Source organism: Corylus avellana, chromosome 2 (assembly GCF_965113065.1).
Source record: "Corylus avellana chromosome 2, dhCorAvel1.hap1.2, whole genome shotgun sequence".
Taxonomy (NCBI): Eukaryota; Viridiplantae; Streptophyta; class Magnoliopsida; order Fagales; family Betulaceae; genus Corylus; species Corylus avellana.
The window spans coordinates 9730696-9745502 of NC_142491.1; the positions used below are offsets into that span (position 1 = coordinate 9730696).

The 14807-nt window shown below is 33.9% G+C and overlaps 2 protein-coding genes across 3 annotated transcripts; both read right to left on the reverse strand.

Annotated features, from left to right (window-relative positions):
• Nucleotides 1-248: 248 nt before the first annotated feature.
• LOC148587284 (UPF0481 protein At3g47200-like) lies at nucleotides 249-2964 on the reverse strand. 2 transcript variants are annotated; one of them, XM_088513641.1, is made up of 2 exons: nucleotides 2406-2964; nucleotides 249-1770 (listed from the first exon to the last, which is right to left on the reverse strand). In XM_088513641.1, exon 2 carries the CDS (start codon nucleotides 1767-1769, stop codon nucleotides 381-383), a length of 1389 nt encoding a protein of 462 aa, XP_088369767.1. In that variant the 5' UTR covers nucleotide 1770; nucleotides 2406-2964; the 3' UTR covers nucleotides 249-380. The 2 variants fall into 2 exon arrangements, with proteins under 2 accessions (XP_088369767.1, XP_088369766.1); XM_088513640.1 differs by having other exon boundaries at nucleotides 249-1774.
• An 8023-nt stretch (nucleotides 2965-10987) lies between these two features.
• Nucleotides 10988-13489, reverse strand: LOC132167377 (UPF0481 protein At3g47200). Its single transcript, XM_059578330.2, has 2 exons — nucleotides 13130-13489; nucleotides 10988-12504 (listed from the first exon to the last, which is right to left on the reverse strand). Exon 2 carries the CDS (start codon nucleotides 12497-12499, stop codon nucleotides 11108-11110), a length of 1392 nt encoding a protein of 463 aa, XP_059434313.2. The 5' UTR covers nucleotides 12500-12504; nucleotides 13130-13489; the 3' UTR covers nucleotides 10988-11107.
• Nucleotides 13490-14807: the final 1318 nt, after the last annotated feature.

Consider the following 14807-nt stretch of genomic DNA (forward strand, 5'->3'; position numbering starts at 1 on the left):
CATTAGAAATAGGTCCGCATGAAAAAATGTCAATTTAAGGCTATCTCGCTTGGGAAGTTTGTGATCAGCTCTTAAGAAAGAATTCATGAATGGAAGGTGAATTGCAAAGACAATGTTAGAAGTCAAGATATTTGCTTTGATATCATGTTAAATCATCACTTATTTTTTTTTAAAAAAAAAACTTTAGTCTATAAAACATTATGAATTTAATTATTTAACTAAAAATGTAATAGACAAAACACAAAGAATGACATTTAGTAGGATATGTCATAGGGTACTAAAACTATATCACAAGCTAAAAAGGATTCATTACAAAGTTCATATGCAATACATTAGAGCAAAAAGCAAAGCACTCCCACAAACACAAATTCACAGATGCTTTAATGCTTCATAACAAAAGGCCTAAGAAAGTTCCCGAAAGTGAAAAGCAAGACCAGAATTCCAGCAATAGTTGCAGTGCCTCTCCAAAAATCACGAAAATACACACTCGTCAAAGATGCCACGAGACGGTTCCACGAGTCGTCACAATGGTGATTGAGTCGTTTATAGAGCTCGTGGTAACAAGATTCAGGTTCAACAATCATGTGGCCAAGTTTATTGATCAGAGTAGTTACTTCAGTGCTACAACCGAGCCTGTTGACAATCACCTTCTTCTCAGCAAGCAAACAAACATCTGATGAAGTGGTGATAAGACAATCCATTAGCAAAACATAATTGCAGATGTATGTGTTTGATGGGTAATGACACTGCTCCAAGGCCATGAGGTTTCGAAAAAGAGCTTCTGTTTGGTCATCTATCAAAAGTTGTGGGATTTTCAAGATACATTGCACACTCTTAAAGCAACAAAAGGATCTCAAGCATGGTAAGCAAGAGAAGAGCCATGAGAGATTTAAGCATGGATACCTTTCCAAGCACTTATCTTTGGAGAATTCTATGTCAAGCAAGGATTTATGACGGAAATCTATGTCTACTAATGCCTTGAACTCCAATCCTGCCTCATCAAGCTTTGTGGCTGTATATCTTAGATGTTCAGTTCGTTTTTTGGGATCAGCTTTTGGATTTGTAGGACAATAAAACATTCTTTGCAAATCAGTGAAATGTTTTACTTCCGTATTCATAGGTATTCTATGCTTATCCGAAAAGAAAAACTCACATGCAAGCTTAAGAAATGGATGCTCTTGTTCTTCATTGAAGGCAGCCTCATAGAACTTTTTGAGAAACTTAAACGGAAGCTGATTCTCCAGTAATATCAAGTCTTGCTTTATGTGGGATTCTAGCCATGCATTACTTAATATATAATCATTTCCATATTTTCCACAATTTCCACATTTTTTGCGTTCAAAATTCCTCAGGAAGAGCTCAATGATAAAGACAGCATCCAATAGAATCTTTTCCACAAACTTTACTTCGTTAAGCTCAAAGGTTGTCTCTGAATAGCAATGGCTAATTTTTTCTTTTCTTTTTTCGACGAGGCTTGCAAGATCCTTCTGGTTCTTCCCAGTCCGATAACAGAACTCCTTAAAATATATCAGCTTTTGCTTTCTCACGCCCTCCAATTCTGGTTGGTCGCGATGAAATGGGCCGATTGAAACTAACTTGGGTGTGTAGGCTTCTTCATTTATCTTACGAATTTTGTTGGGAACCCTGTAGATGCAGCACTCAGGCCACCGTGCAGGTTCCGCTATTAGTGGAATATCAATGATTGACTCCTTGCATTTTGTTTCTTTTCTTGGAGATTCCCCAGCTGCAGGGCAGGCCATGATTTCCATCCTGACTATAACATAATCACAGTAAAAATGTATTACTTTTTCAAGTTTTGACACAAACACAGGATACCAAGTATTAGGAAATGACTAATTCAGCAATTTAAGTGGGCAACACGTAAAATATTTAATTAGAACGAAACGTGAATGACGTTAACAAAGTTCGAACTCAGAACTTTTTCTCTAATATTATATTAAATCACATCTTATCCTAAAAACTTAATAAGCTGATATGAAATAATTATTTTAATAATTTAATTTATATTTTAACACTCCAAAATCCTTAGAATTTGACATGTTATATCTTGATCTAAGTATTCATATCTTTGTTTAAAGTTATCAATTGGAACTGAGTTTGAACTTAAACATAAATTTGTATATTTAGAAATCCAGTGTATGAATAAATAAATAAAATAAAAAAAACAAAACAAAACAAAAAAAAAAACAAAAAAAGCTGCAAATTAATCCAGTGTAAGAACATAAAGGAATCCAGTGAATCCACATAGAAATCCAGTATATGAAGTTAAGCAGGCCCTTGCTTTAGGAAATCAATCCAGTGTATGAATAAAATCAACTATATATATCACTAAAGGAATTTTGAACACATCTTATCAAAAAGAAGATAATAAAAGGAAATAGAACCTGCAAATTTCGCTAGCAAGCTGAAATGCTTGTATTGCTTGAGAGCTCCAGAAATCCTCCTCCTCAATTCCTACACTCAGAGTTTCACTTGCTTCATCTCTTACTGATCATAATATAATATGTCCTCTCTTCCCCTTGCATCCATGTGTATATAAAGAGAGCCAAGAGATTAAAAAAGAAATACAAAAAGGGAATTTGTTGATATTTCTACATCTTTCAAAAAGAAGAATTGTCATGGCCTGTCAAGAGATTAAATTGTGAGAGCTCTATTTGCTTAGAAAGCAGCAGATGAAATCGAAGCAGATGTCCAATATTTATTGTACTCTATCATCTCTCTTCTCTCTCTCTAATAATACCATAGATGTTGGTCCATCTGTCACATTTATTAATGGTCCATTTTTGTAGTGAGGGTAGGTTACAATGGTCAATAGAGTGGGCAGATTATTGTACGAAGCACGTTTCTTTATCTCTTCCAAGTCCCAATCATATAAGTGTGATGTATGCATATCTTACGTATTTGTTTGTTTTTTTCTCTAAAGAAAGTGGTACCATTTTCTACATATGTGGACCAAGCTAGGACCACTCACGTGTTTCACTGCATGCAAAAATGTGCAACCTAACAAATAATTCTATTGTGGCAGTCAATATATGAATCTTTTTCAGAAATAATGAACTCTTATATATAGGAATTTTTTAATAAAAAATCGTGTTTAATCAATCTTTTTATCTTCAATATTAGACAATTTTTTTTTTTAGTGAAAATTTCCGGCTTTTTCATTAATATCAAACTAGTATCTTCTCAGCACATATAATATCATAGTTAATAAAATATGAGTATTCTTCCATTCAAATTTACTCTTAAGATTGCTGAATGGCCTTCTTTGCTAGTTTGTGAGCAATCATATTTGCATCCCTGATCTTGACATGTGTGACACCCCACGATCCAAATCAGTGAAGTAACATATTTGCACCCTCAATTAATTGGCCATACTAGCTCCATGATTGTCTTTACATCCTCAAAGAAATTACATTAATTAATATCCATCGCATCTATCTCCAACATTATATTCATGATTTTTTAGAAGTAGTCGATCAAAATTATGTCTTAGAGTGAAGACCTCAAAAAGTGCAATAAAATCCATGTTTTGGCGAAGAATGTCAAGTTGAGTCAAACTAATTAGCCTGTCTACAAGAACATGCATGGAAAATGCTTGAAAATGACATTTACCAAGTCATAGAAAACACATAACACCAACCCAATTTGAATGACAAACTTACATACTCCAAATAATAGAATTAGTAACAAAAATGTTTCCTATTTTTCATTTTTCTATGAACCCTTATCCAATCCCATGGTGTGGATCCACCAAAATTGGCCACCATCGATCAACCAACAGAATATCTAATGTTATCTCTTTTCCCTGTGTAAAGACAAGGACAAAAAACACAGGAGAAAAGGTTTCCACTATACCAAATGATGTGTCCTTTCATTTTTCAAGTTTGCTATTTTTGAAATATAATCAGTTTCTGTGAGTCCTTTAACTCAGTCACGTGGAGTGGAGTCCACCGCAATTGGCTCATTCATGAACCAAGCAACGGAATCTGAAGCTATCGCTTTTCATTATGTAAAGAAAAGTCAACAAAGCCCAAAAAAAAAAAAAAAAAAAAAAAAAAAAAGGAAGAAGAAAGGAAGAAGAAGAGATTTTGTAATGATACCGAAGACTTTGGTTTAAGTCACTTTCTAATGTTGTTTATCTCTAATAAAAATGAAAAATTCTAGACTCCTAACTATTTTGTCGGATTTTTTTTTTTTTTTTTTGACGTGTGTCAGTATATAATTAAAAATGATGCAAAACACCATCCATGGTGGTGGGTCAATGGTCTCATAAAAATTCTCAAATGATTGGGCATAGTAAAATGTGAGTTCAAATCTTACAATGAAAATCTCCACACAAGCTTGAATAGTGTTAGTTGCTTTGGATTCCACTAATGTCTTGTTGAGACTGAACGCCTATAATTACCCACTATCTAGGCTCCACACCTCATTGGTTCTAAGATGATAGATACTACTATTATCATGCTATGTAGAATAGTCACAGTTAGTCGTTGTTTTTTCTTACCATTTTTAATTAGAAGAAACAAATAGGATGTTAAAATAATTTTTTTAGTGACAAATATTTCTCTAATCATATGCTAACGCATATCAAAAAATTGTAAAATAATTATACTTCTCTTATTTATGAGGTTGCAAATATTTGATGTTGAAATAACACTCTCCAGCTAACCAACCAACTTTTTGTAACTAGGGCAATAAAGAGCTGCCGGATATTCCGATACCAAAAAGTTATCTCGTACATTGACATATGACATGCATACATCACTCTGTTTATTTGACTGTTAGAGTTGGAGGTATTGAGTATTGCTTTGTTTTGGCAAAAGCTTTTTATCTTTTATTTATTGTTCACGTACGTTACTTTTTTTAAAACAATTTTTATATCTCTTTCTTAATACGTTCATACAAGAGAAAGGTATTTCGTTTTTATCTTTTATTTATTGTTCACGTTACTTTTTTAAAACAATTTTTATATTTCTTTCTCAATCCGTTCATACAAAAGAATGGTACTTCGTTAATGGGTTTTCTGGGTTATTAATTTCGTGTCTTTTTTATTTTTTATTTTAATTTTTTAATTTTTAATTTTTTTTATATTGAGTATAATCTCGAGCTCTTCGATGACACCAAATATAGTAAGAGAATTGGAGTAGTTGAGATTGCAATGAAGGGTCTTAGATCCGGAAAATGATTCTCTCTATTTCATTTGAAATAGAGAGTATCTATTTAGAAAAAAAGGTGATAAAATTAGGACAAAATTGTCTCCAAACTTTAAAAGGTTAGACAATTTTATCTCACCATTTTGCTTAAATAACTCATCTCCATATCAAATGAAACAAAGAGGATCCTTTTCCGACTGGGAAAAGAATGGTGGGGCATGAGGAAACTTGAAGGACGGAGAGTTCTGAGAGGACGATAAAGCAAATGTACTGTGGCTATGTGATTGAAGAGAAGGAAATTTCCACATGCATTGTGGGGGCGTTTTAGGTTTAGTGACATGCTATGTGGGGGCGGGTTAGGCTTAAAAAAAGTCCCAATACATTTAGAAATGCTTGAATAGATTATAGGGGCACTTGACAAATGACTCAAATCATAAGTGTGATGTTTTTTAGTGTGTGTGAGTGAGAGAAATTGTAATGTTTTTTAGTGTGTGTGATGTTACTCATAAGTGACTTTCAGAGGCAAATTTTGAAAAATTATTAGGGACGTTTCACTTTAAAGTAGGGACGCTTCACTGTTCAAGCATCCCTACTTAGTTGGAAAAGGGTTTTTTTTTTTTTTTTTTTTTTTGTAATAGTAATAAGGGGATGTTTTCCTGTACAAGCGCCCCCACTTTTTAGAGGAGTCGTTTTACTGTTCAAACGTTCCCACTCTTTAGTGAAGGCATTTGTACATGGGGGCGTTTTACTAAAATGGCCCTATTGAAGGCGCACTAAACCTTGTTTTATTTAGTAGTGAAAGTAGCTCTCCACAAGGACAACCTTTGACTAAAAAAATTTTGGGTTAAATGATCTGGGATCTTGCATATGTGCGGCAGCTTTCCACAACGACAACGTTTGGCTAAAAAATCTTGGATTAAATTTGGACCTTGTTTTTTTAACATCAATTGTGCGGTAGTTTTCCACTTTTTAATTCTATTAAAAAAAAAAAAAAAAAAAAAAGAGTATTAGGTTCTCTCCGGATATTCTCCTAGTCCTAGGTGAATATTAATTATTTTCTAAAAAATTAAAAAAAAAAAATTACACTTATTTCTGTCACCTGATTTTTTGAAATTAATATCCATCTAAGATCAGATGAACACTTAACATTTTTCATAAAAAAAAATTTTATACAAAAAATTTAAAACTTTATATTACGTCAATAATTTTTTATTATAATAATATAATAAAAAAGAAAAAAAAACCATTTGCCAAACAAGGTCAGTTGCTCATCACTACTGTTGATAGCTTTTTTGTCACTGATAATATGTCCTCTCCTCCTCTTGCACCCGTGAATATTATATAACATGATGTACTTTGTGGTATTTTCCCGTCACTGTAGCAAACAATGACCATAGTTGATTGGTATTGTTATGTTAATATTATTTGATAATTGTCTTTTATTTTTTCTTCTCAAATTAAAAGTATTAATAAACAATTCAAATACAATATTTGAATGTGATGTCATTGTAAGGTCTCACACAAACTTTTAATTGTCTAACTCTTTCACTTAGTCTTCGCTACTAGAATATTTTAATAAGAAATTATACGAATACTAATTTTTTTATTAATAGATGAGCACTAACATGATGTAGAGCTTATCTATTGGTATTCGTAGCATAAATGTTTTTATTTTTTCATACAAAAAATTCAAAACTTTAAATTACATTAATCATTTTTTATGATAGTAATATAATAAAAAAGAAAAAACCATTTGCCAAACAAGGCTAGCTGCTCATCATTACTGTTGATAGTTTTTTTGTAACTGATAATATGTCCTCTCCTCTTGCACCCGTATATGTTATAACATGGTGTACTTTGTGGTCTTTTCCCGTCATTGTGGCAAACAATGACCATAGTTGATTGGGTCCGTTACGTCAATATTATTTAATAGTTGTCTTTTGTTTTTTCTTCTCAAAATAAAAATATTGGTAAACAATTCAAACACAATATTTGAATGTGATGTCATTGTAAGGGCTCACACAAATTTTGACCCGCCTAACTCTTTCACTTAATCTTTATTACTAGAAAATTTTAATGAGAAATATTAGGGGTATTAACTTTTTTACTAACACATGGACACTAATATAATGTAGAGTTTATTTATTGGTATTAATAGTATTTTTCTTTATTAATTATTTTGATCCTCACCAATAAATACGCTCTACATCATGTTAGTAAAAAGGGTAAAGTCTTCTTATCTCCTTCAAACTATCACTCCAATGACAATCTCTCATTCCAAACTATCAATTGTGACAATTTACCCTCCAAACTACCAAAACAATGACAATGTATCTCCAATACTACTAAAATGACAAAATTACTCTCACTAAAACTAAAAAAAAAATAAAAAATCAAACTTATAAAAAATAAAAAATAATAAAAAAAACAAAAAATTTGAAACTAAAAAATAAAACTAAACCAAGGGTGTCAGACCACCCCTAAGTAACTGGGGATGCATGGTCCGACCACCCACTGGCCACCCCGAAAAGGGCTAAGGGGGTGGCCGGCTACCCCCATTAGACCATGGGGTGGCTTGCCACCCCAAAAGGGCTAAGGGTGAGAAAATGGCCCATCTAGAGACAGTTTGTGGTGGTCATAGTCGCCGTTGAAAAATTTCGCCGACGACTAGGAAGTGAAGGAGGTAAGGCCAACGTGGCAGCAACCGCGGTCAAACCGAAAAGCATTGATTTTGTGGCAGCCACCGGCGGTCCCCCTTTGTTTATCATAGTTGCTTTAATTTTGTGCTTTTTATTTTTTTTATTTTTTTTATTTTAATCACAGTTTTAGTTCTTGTTTGGTGGGGGTGGTTTCTTTGAGGCATTGAGAATACAGCGACGATTTCTTGAAATGGAACAAAGGGGATGAAATCTTCAATTTACCCATGATTTCAAGGATTAACATCAGCGCAAACAACTTTAGCGCGCGGTGAGATCCCATCTTCTATATCTCGCTATACTTCTCTTTCCTCCAGCAATTTCAGCCGAAATAATCTCTCCGGAGAAATCCCAGTCGTCTGCAACTTTCAAACTGCATACATGTGAAATTTGGGCCAAGGGGGTGGCCGGCCACCCCCATTAGGCCATCGAGCCACCCCCATTCTGGCACCCCTAAACCTTTTTAATATTTTAATATTTGTTTTTAAAATTTTAAATATATTTATTTTTTAAAAAAAGTTTTAAGGAATATGTTTGTCTTATTGAAAATTTTATAGGGGTAATTGTGTCATTTTACTAGTATTGGGGAGTATATTGTCATTGTTTTAGTAGTTTAGGGGTAAATTATCGCAATTGATAGTTTGAGAGAAAATTGTCATTAAAGTGATAGTTTGAGGGAGTTAAAATGACTTTACCCTAGTAAAAATGTTAGTACCGAGAAATGAGTCACGACTTAAAATTGTCCATTCTACCCATATTAAACATGGAAAAAACAATTGGACATTGGACACGCGCGCGCGCGCGCGCGCGCACACACACACATATATATATATATATATATATATATATATGAGTAATATTAGAGATCATCTTTTTATCATTTTTTTATCCTCTCAAAGCTGATGTGGTTTTCAAAATGATAATTGGATCAAAATTCAAGTATGATTCATCTAAAATTTAATGGTAATTTTAAAGCCACATCAGCTTTAGCAGAATAAAAAAAATGGTCTATAACATTACGCTATATATATATATATATATATATATATATATATATATATAACCATGGCCCAATATGACCCGATCTGATCTCCTTTTACCCACAACCAGACCGTGGCCATGGGTCTCTGGCCATTGAGCTGTGGAGACCCATGGCCAAGCCAAGGTTCTCCTTCTACGGTTTGTTATTAAAAAACTTTTTTATTTATAGAGGTATAATGGATCATTTGAGTCACATTAAAGTTACATAACTCAATTTTCGTACGTTAGAAATGTTGATAGAAGTAGCAAAGCGAAAGGACCTGGTAATTTGAAGGGGCAGATTGTAATTTTTTCAAATTTGGGGGTGATTGCAAGTAAGTTCGAGGACCTGACAAGACAACCAAATTCGCAAGAGCAAGATTGTCGTTGACTCTTCCACGAGCCATGGAAACTATAAGCTTAATTCAACTTTCCAATCCGGTTTCCTTCAAACAAAGTTATAAATAATTAAATAACTATATGGGAAAACAAAGTATTTAGAAGACCAACTAAATCGATCAATATTATATTCTAAGAAAGATAGAGAAGGCATAAATGTAAAATTGTAATAGTCAACAAAAAGAAATAATATAAGGAGGACTAAAATTTTAATTGAGTCCTCCCAAATGTGATGTGACTTTTAAAACCCTTTTAAATCTAGTTTTCTCAACTGGTTTCGCTCAGCCACGCGACAGCTAGTGCGCTTTGCCTCCCTTGCCTCGACTGTTGTAGTTGTTCGCTGGTTTTTTTTATTGTGTCTTTGTTGTTTTTTAAATAAGGGTTTCAATTCTCCCTAGATTGAGCGATCTTTGGGGTAAAGGTTTTTGTCCTAACCTTTGGGTTGAGGAGGATTAGTTTTGGTGTGAGGATTTTGCTTTTATGACCTGGAAAATAAAAGATGGAATATGAGCTACCTATGTATTAGATTGAGTCTGCTTGCAACAGATATGCTCTATAACTGAAGTTTGGACATAGGTTAGCGGATGTTGTAGTCATAGATAGGATTTGATTGTAAGATTTTTATGTTTGTCTCTATGACGTTGTAACCTCATAATTTAAGAGTTTTATGCTATTGATCTTTTTTCAATGAATGAATATGAAATATTCTTCTAAAAAAAATAAAAAGACATGATCATTATTAAATGTTGATCTATTGGTGATTTTAAAAATCACATCATATTTAGAAAGACTCTAGTCTTCCTTGTGGCATTACTCATCAACAAAACATACAAAGATGATATTGAAGGGCATAAATAAATGTAGCAGCCATGCATAAAAGTGAGACCATTTCTTTTTTGGACAATTATTAGTTACCATTATAGTACACTTAATTAGCTTGTTGAGCTGTTTTTGAAATAAAAGCTGAATTTCATAAATCATGATAACGACTGAATAGATTGTTCTATCAAAAACAATATCACGGATAAATCCTAGAACTTCACGTATCCAAGACCTCTTAATGACGTTTTTACAAGCCTTTTTGGCTTAACCGTGGGCCGCAAAATTAATCTTGTGGGGTACAGGATAACATTGCCAGTTTGGGAAAGAGTTCAGGAGCAGTTTCGTGTCATCAATAAGTTGGCCATCTCGGGATGCCTGGCTTTCTCGGGACTTCACCACTGCTACTGCCTGCATTGCATCTCCCTCCAGTGAGATCTGCTTTACACCCATTGCCTTGGTAAAAACGACTGCTTGGTAAGCCGCTAAGGCCTCAGCTGCTGAAGGTTAGATGACCCTGTATTGCCCTGCACTTTGCCGCAATTATTGCCAAGCTCAACAGCTCAGCTTGTTGAGCTGTTGAAACTTCATTAGAAATAGTTCCGCATGAAAAAATGTCAATTTAAGGCTATCTCGCTTGGGAAGTTTGTGATTAGCTCTTAAGAAAGAATTTATGAATGGAAAGTGAATTGCAAAGATAATGTTAGAAGTTAAGACATTTGCTTTGATATCATGTTAAATCATCATTTATTTTAAAAAAACTTTATTCTATAAAACATTATGAATTTAATTATTTAACTAAAAATAAGACAAAACACAAAAAATGACATTAAGTAGGATATGTCATAGGGTACTAAAATTATGTTACAAACTTACAAATGAAAAATATCTGTTACTAGAGCATATATATACAAGCTAAAAAGGATTAATTACAAAGTTCATATGCAGTACATTAGAGCAAAAAGAAAAGTACTCTCACAAACAAAAATCACAGATGTTTTAATGCTTCATAACAAACGGCCTAAGGAAGTTGCCGAAAGTGAAAAGCAAGACCAGAATTCCAGCAATAGTTGCAGTGCCTCTCCAAAAATCACGAAAATACACACTTGTCAGAGATGCCACGAGACGGTTCCAATAGTTGTCACAATGTTCATTGAGCCGTGTATAGAGATCGTAGTAACAAGATTCAGGTTCAACAATCATGTGGCCAAGTTTGTTGATCAGAGTAGTCACTTCAGTGCTACTACCGCGCTTGTTGACAATCACCTTCTTCTCAACAAGCAAACGCACATCTGTTTTAGTGGTGATAAGACAATCCATTAGCAAAACATAATTGCAGATGTATGTGTTTGATGGATAATGACACTGCTCCAAGGCCATGAGGTTTCGGAACAGAGCTTCTGTTTGGTCGTCTATCACAAGTTGTGGGACTTTCAAGATACACTGCATGCTCTTGAAGCAACGAAAGGATCTCAAGTATGGTAAGCAAGAGAAGAGCCATGAGAGATTCAAGCATGGATAGTGTTCCAAGCACTTATCCTTAGAGAACTCTATGTCAAGCAAGGATCTATTGCATAAATCTTTGTCTACTAGTGCCTTGAACTCCAATCCTGCCTCATCAAGCTTTGTGGCTGTATATCTTAGATGTTCAATTCGTTTTTCGGGATCAGCTTTTGGATTTGAAGGACAATAAAACATTCTATGCAAGTCAGTGAAATGTTTTACTTCCGTATAATCCATAGGTATTCTATGCTTACCTGAGAAGAAGAACTCACATGCAAGCTTAAGAAATGGATGCTCTTGTTCTTCATTGAAGGCAGCCTCATAGAACCTTTTGAGAAATTGAAACGGAAGCTGATTCTCCAGTAATATCAAGTCTTGCTTTATGTGGGATTCTAGCCATGCATTACTTAGTATATAATCATTTCCATATTTTCCACAGTTTGGACAATTTTTTCTTTCAAAATTCCTCAGGAAGAGCTCAATGATAAAGACAGCATCCAATAGAATCTTTTCCACAAACTTTACTTCAGTAAGATCAAACGTTGTCTCTGAATAGCAATGTCTAATTTTTTCTTTTCTTTTTTCGACGATGCTTACAAGATCCTTCTGTCTCTTCCCAGTCCGAGAACAGAACTCCTTAAAATATATCAGCTTTTGCTTTCTCACGCCCTCCAATTCTTGTAGGTCGTGATGAAATGGGCCAATTGAAACTAACTTGGGTGTGTAGGCTTCTTCATTTATCATACGAATTTTGTTGGGAACCCTGTAGATGCAGCACTCAGGCCATCGTGCAGGTTCCGGTATTAGTAGAATATCAATGATTGACTCCTCGCATTTTGTTTCTGTTCTTGGAGATTCCCCAGCTGCAGGGCAGGCCATGATTTCCATCCAAACTATAACATAATCACAGTAAAAATGTATTACTTTTTCAAAGTTTTGACACAAACACAGGATACCAGGTGTTAGGAAATGGTTAATTCAGTAATTTAATTGGGCTAACACGTGGAATATTTAATTAGAACAAAAGGTGAATGACGTTGACAAAGTTCAAACTCAAAACTTTTTCTCTGATACTATATTAAATCACTACTTGTCCTAAAAATTTAGTAAGCTAATATGAAATGGTTCTTTTAATAATTTAATTTATATTCTAACACTCCAAAATCCTTAGAATTTGACATGTTCTATCTTGATCTAAGTATCATTTCTTTGTTTAAAGTCATCAATTGGAACTGAGTTTGAACTTAAACATAAACTTGTATATTTAGAAATCCAGTGTATGAATAAATAAAAAATAAAAAAATAAAAAACAAGCTGCAAATTAATCCAGTGTATGAACATAAAGGAATCCAGTACTGTAGTAAAGCTGCAAATCCACATAGAAATCCAGTGTATGAACTTAAGCAGGCCCTTGCTTTAGGAAATCAATCCGGTGTATGAGTAAAATCAACTATATATATCACTAAAGGAATTTTGAACACATCTTATCAAAAAGTAGATAATAAAAGGAAATAGAACCTGCAAATTTCGCTAGCAAGAAATGCTTGTATTGCTTGAGAGCTCAGAAATCCTCCTCCTCAATTCCTATACTCAGAGTCTCTCTTGCTTCATCTCTTACTGATCATAATATAATATGTCCTCTTCCCCTTGCACCCATGTGTATATAAAGAGAGCCAAGAGGTTAAAAAAGAAATACAAAAAGGGAATTTGTTGATATTTCTACATCTTGTAAAAAGAAGAATTGCCATTGGCCTGTCAAGAGATTAAATTATGAGAGCTCTATTTGCTCAGAAAGCAGCAAATGAAATCTAGGCAGATGTCCAATATTTATTGTATTCTATCATCTCTCTTCTCTCTCTCCAATAATACCATAGATGTTGGTCCATCTGTCACATTTATTAATGGTCCATTTTTGTAGCGAGGGTAGGTTACAATAATCAATAGAGTGGGCAGATTATTGTACGAAGCACGTTTCTTTATCTCTCCCAAGTCCCAATCACATATGTGTGATGTATGCATACCTTACGTAATTTGTTTATTTTTTTTCCTTAAAGAAAGTGGTACCATTTTCTACATAGGTGGACCAAGGACCACTCACGTGTTTCACTGCATGCAAAAATGTGCAACCTAACTAACAAATAATTCTATTGAGGCAGTCAATATATGAATCTTTTTCAGAAATAATGAACTCTTATATATAGGATTTATTTAATAAAAAATCGTGTTTAATCAATCTTTTTATCTTCAATATTAGACATTTTTCTTTTCATTAATATCAAAATAACATAACTTCCTCAGCACATATAATATCATAAATAAAATATGAGTATTGTTCCATGTGTAACACTCCATGATCAAAATCAGCGAAGCAACGTCTGTGCACCCTCAATGAATTAGCTATACTAGCTCCACGATTGTCTTTCCATCATCTGAGCATTTACAATCTTCATCGCATCTCTCTCCAACATTATATTCATGATTTTCTAGAAACAATCCATCAAAATTAGGATGACCTCTTCACGTGCGTCACACTCCATGATCGGAAATAGTGAAGTAACATATTTGCCCCTCAATCAATTGACCATACTAGCTCCATGATTGTCTTTACATCCTCAAGGTAATTACATTAATACCCATCACATCTATCTCCAATATTATATTCATGATTTTTTAGAAATAGTCCATCAAAATTAGGTCTTAGAGTGAAGACCTCAAAAAGTGCAATAAAATCCATGTTTTGGTCAAGAATGCCAAGTTGAGTCCAACTAATTAGCCTGTCTACAAGAACATGCATGGAAAATGCTTGAAAATGACATTTACCAAGTCACAGAAAACACATAACACCAAAATGTTTCCTATTTTTCACTTTTCTATAATCCTAATCCAATTCAATGGTGTGGATCCACCACAATTGTCCAGTACCATCCATGATCCAACAGAATCTGATGTTATATCTTTTCCCCGCGTAAAGACAAGGAGAAAAAAACAAGAAAAAAGGTTTCCACTACCACATGGTGTCTATTGATTTCGTGGAGACATGCACACCTCAGACTTCTGTTCGAGTCTCCTTTCATTTTCAAGAATAATTAATTTGATTTTTCTTTGAGTCCTTTAATTCAATCACGTGGAGTGGGAGTCCACGGCAATTGGACTCTTTCAACCAGGCAACGGAGACTAAAGGTTTAAGTCACCTTCT

Excerpts from the sequence above, each read along its gene's own strand:
- LOC148587284 (XM_088513641.1), bottom strand. The coding sequence starts at position 1,769 with ATGGAAATCATGGCCTGCCCTGCAGCTGGGGAATCTCCAAGAAAAGAA.
- LOC132167377 (XM_059578330.2), bottom strand. The coding sequence starts at position 12,499 with ATGGAAATCATGGCCTGCCCTGCAGCTGGGGAATCTCCAAGAACAGAA.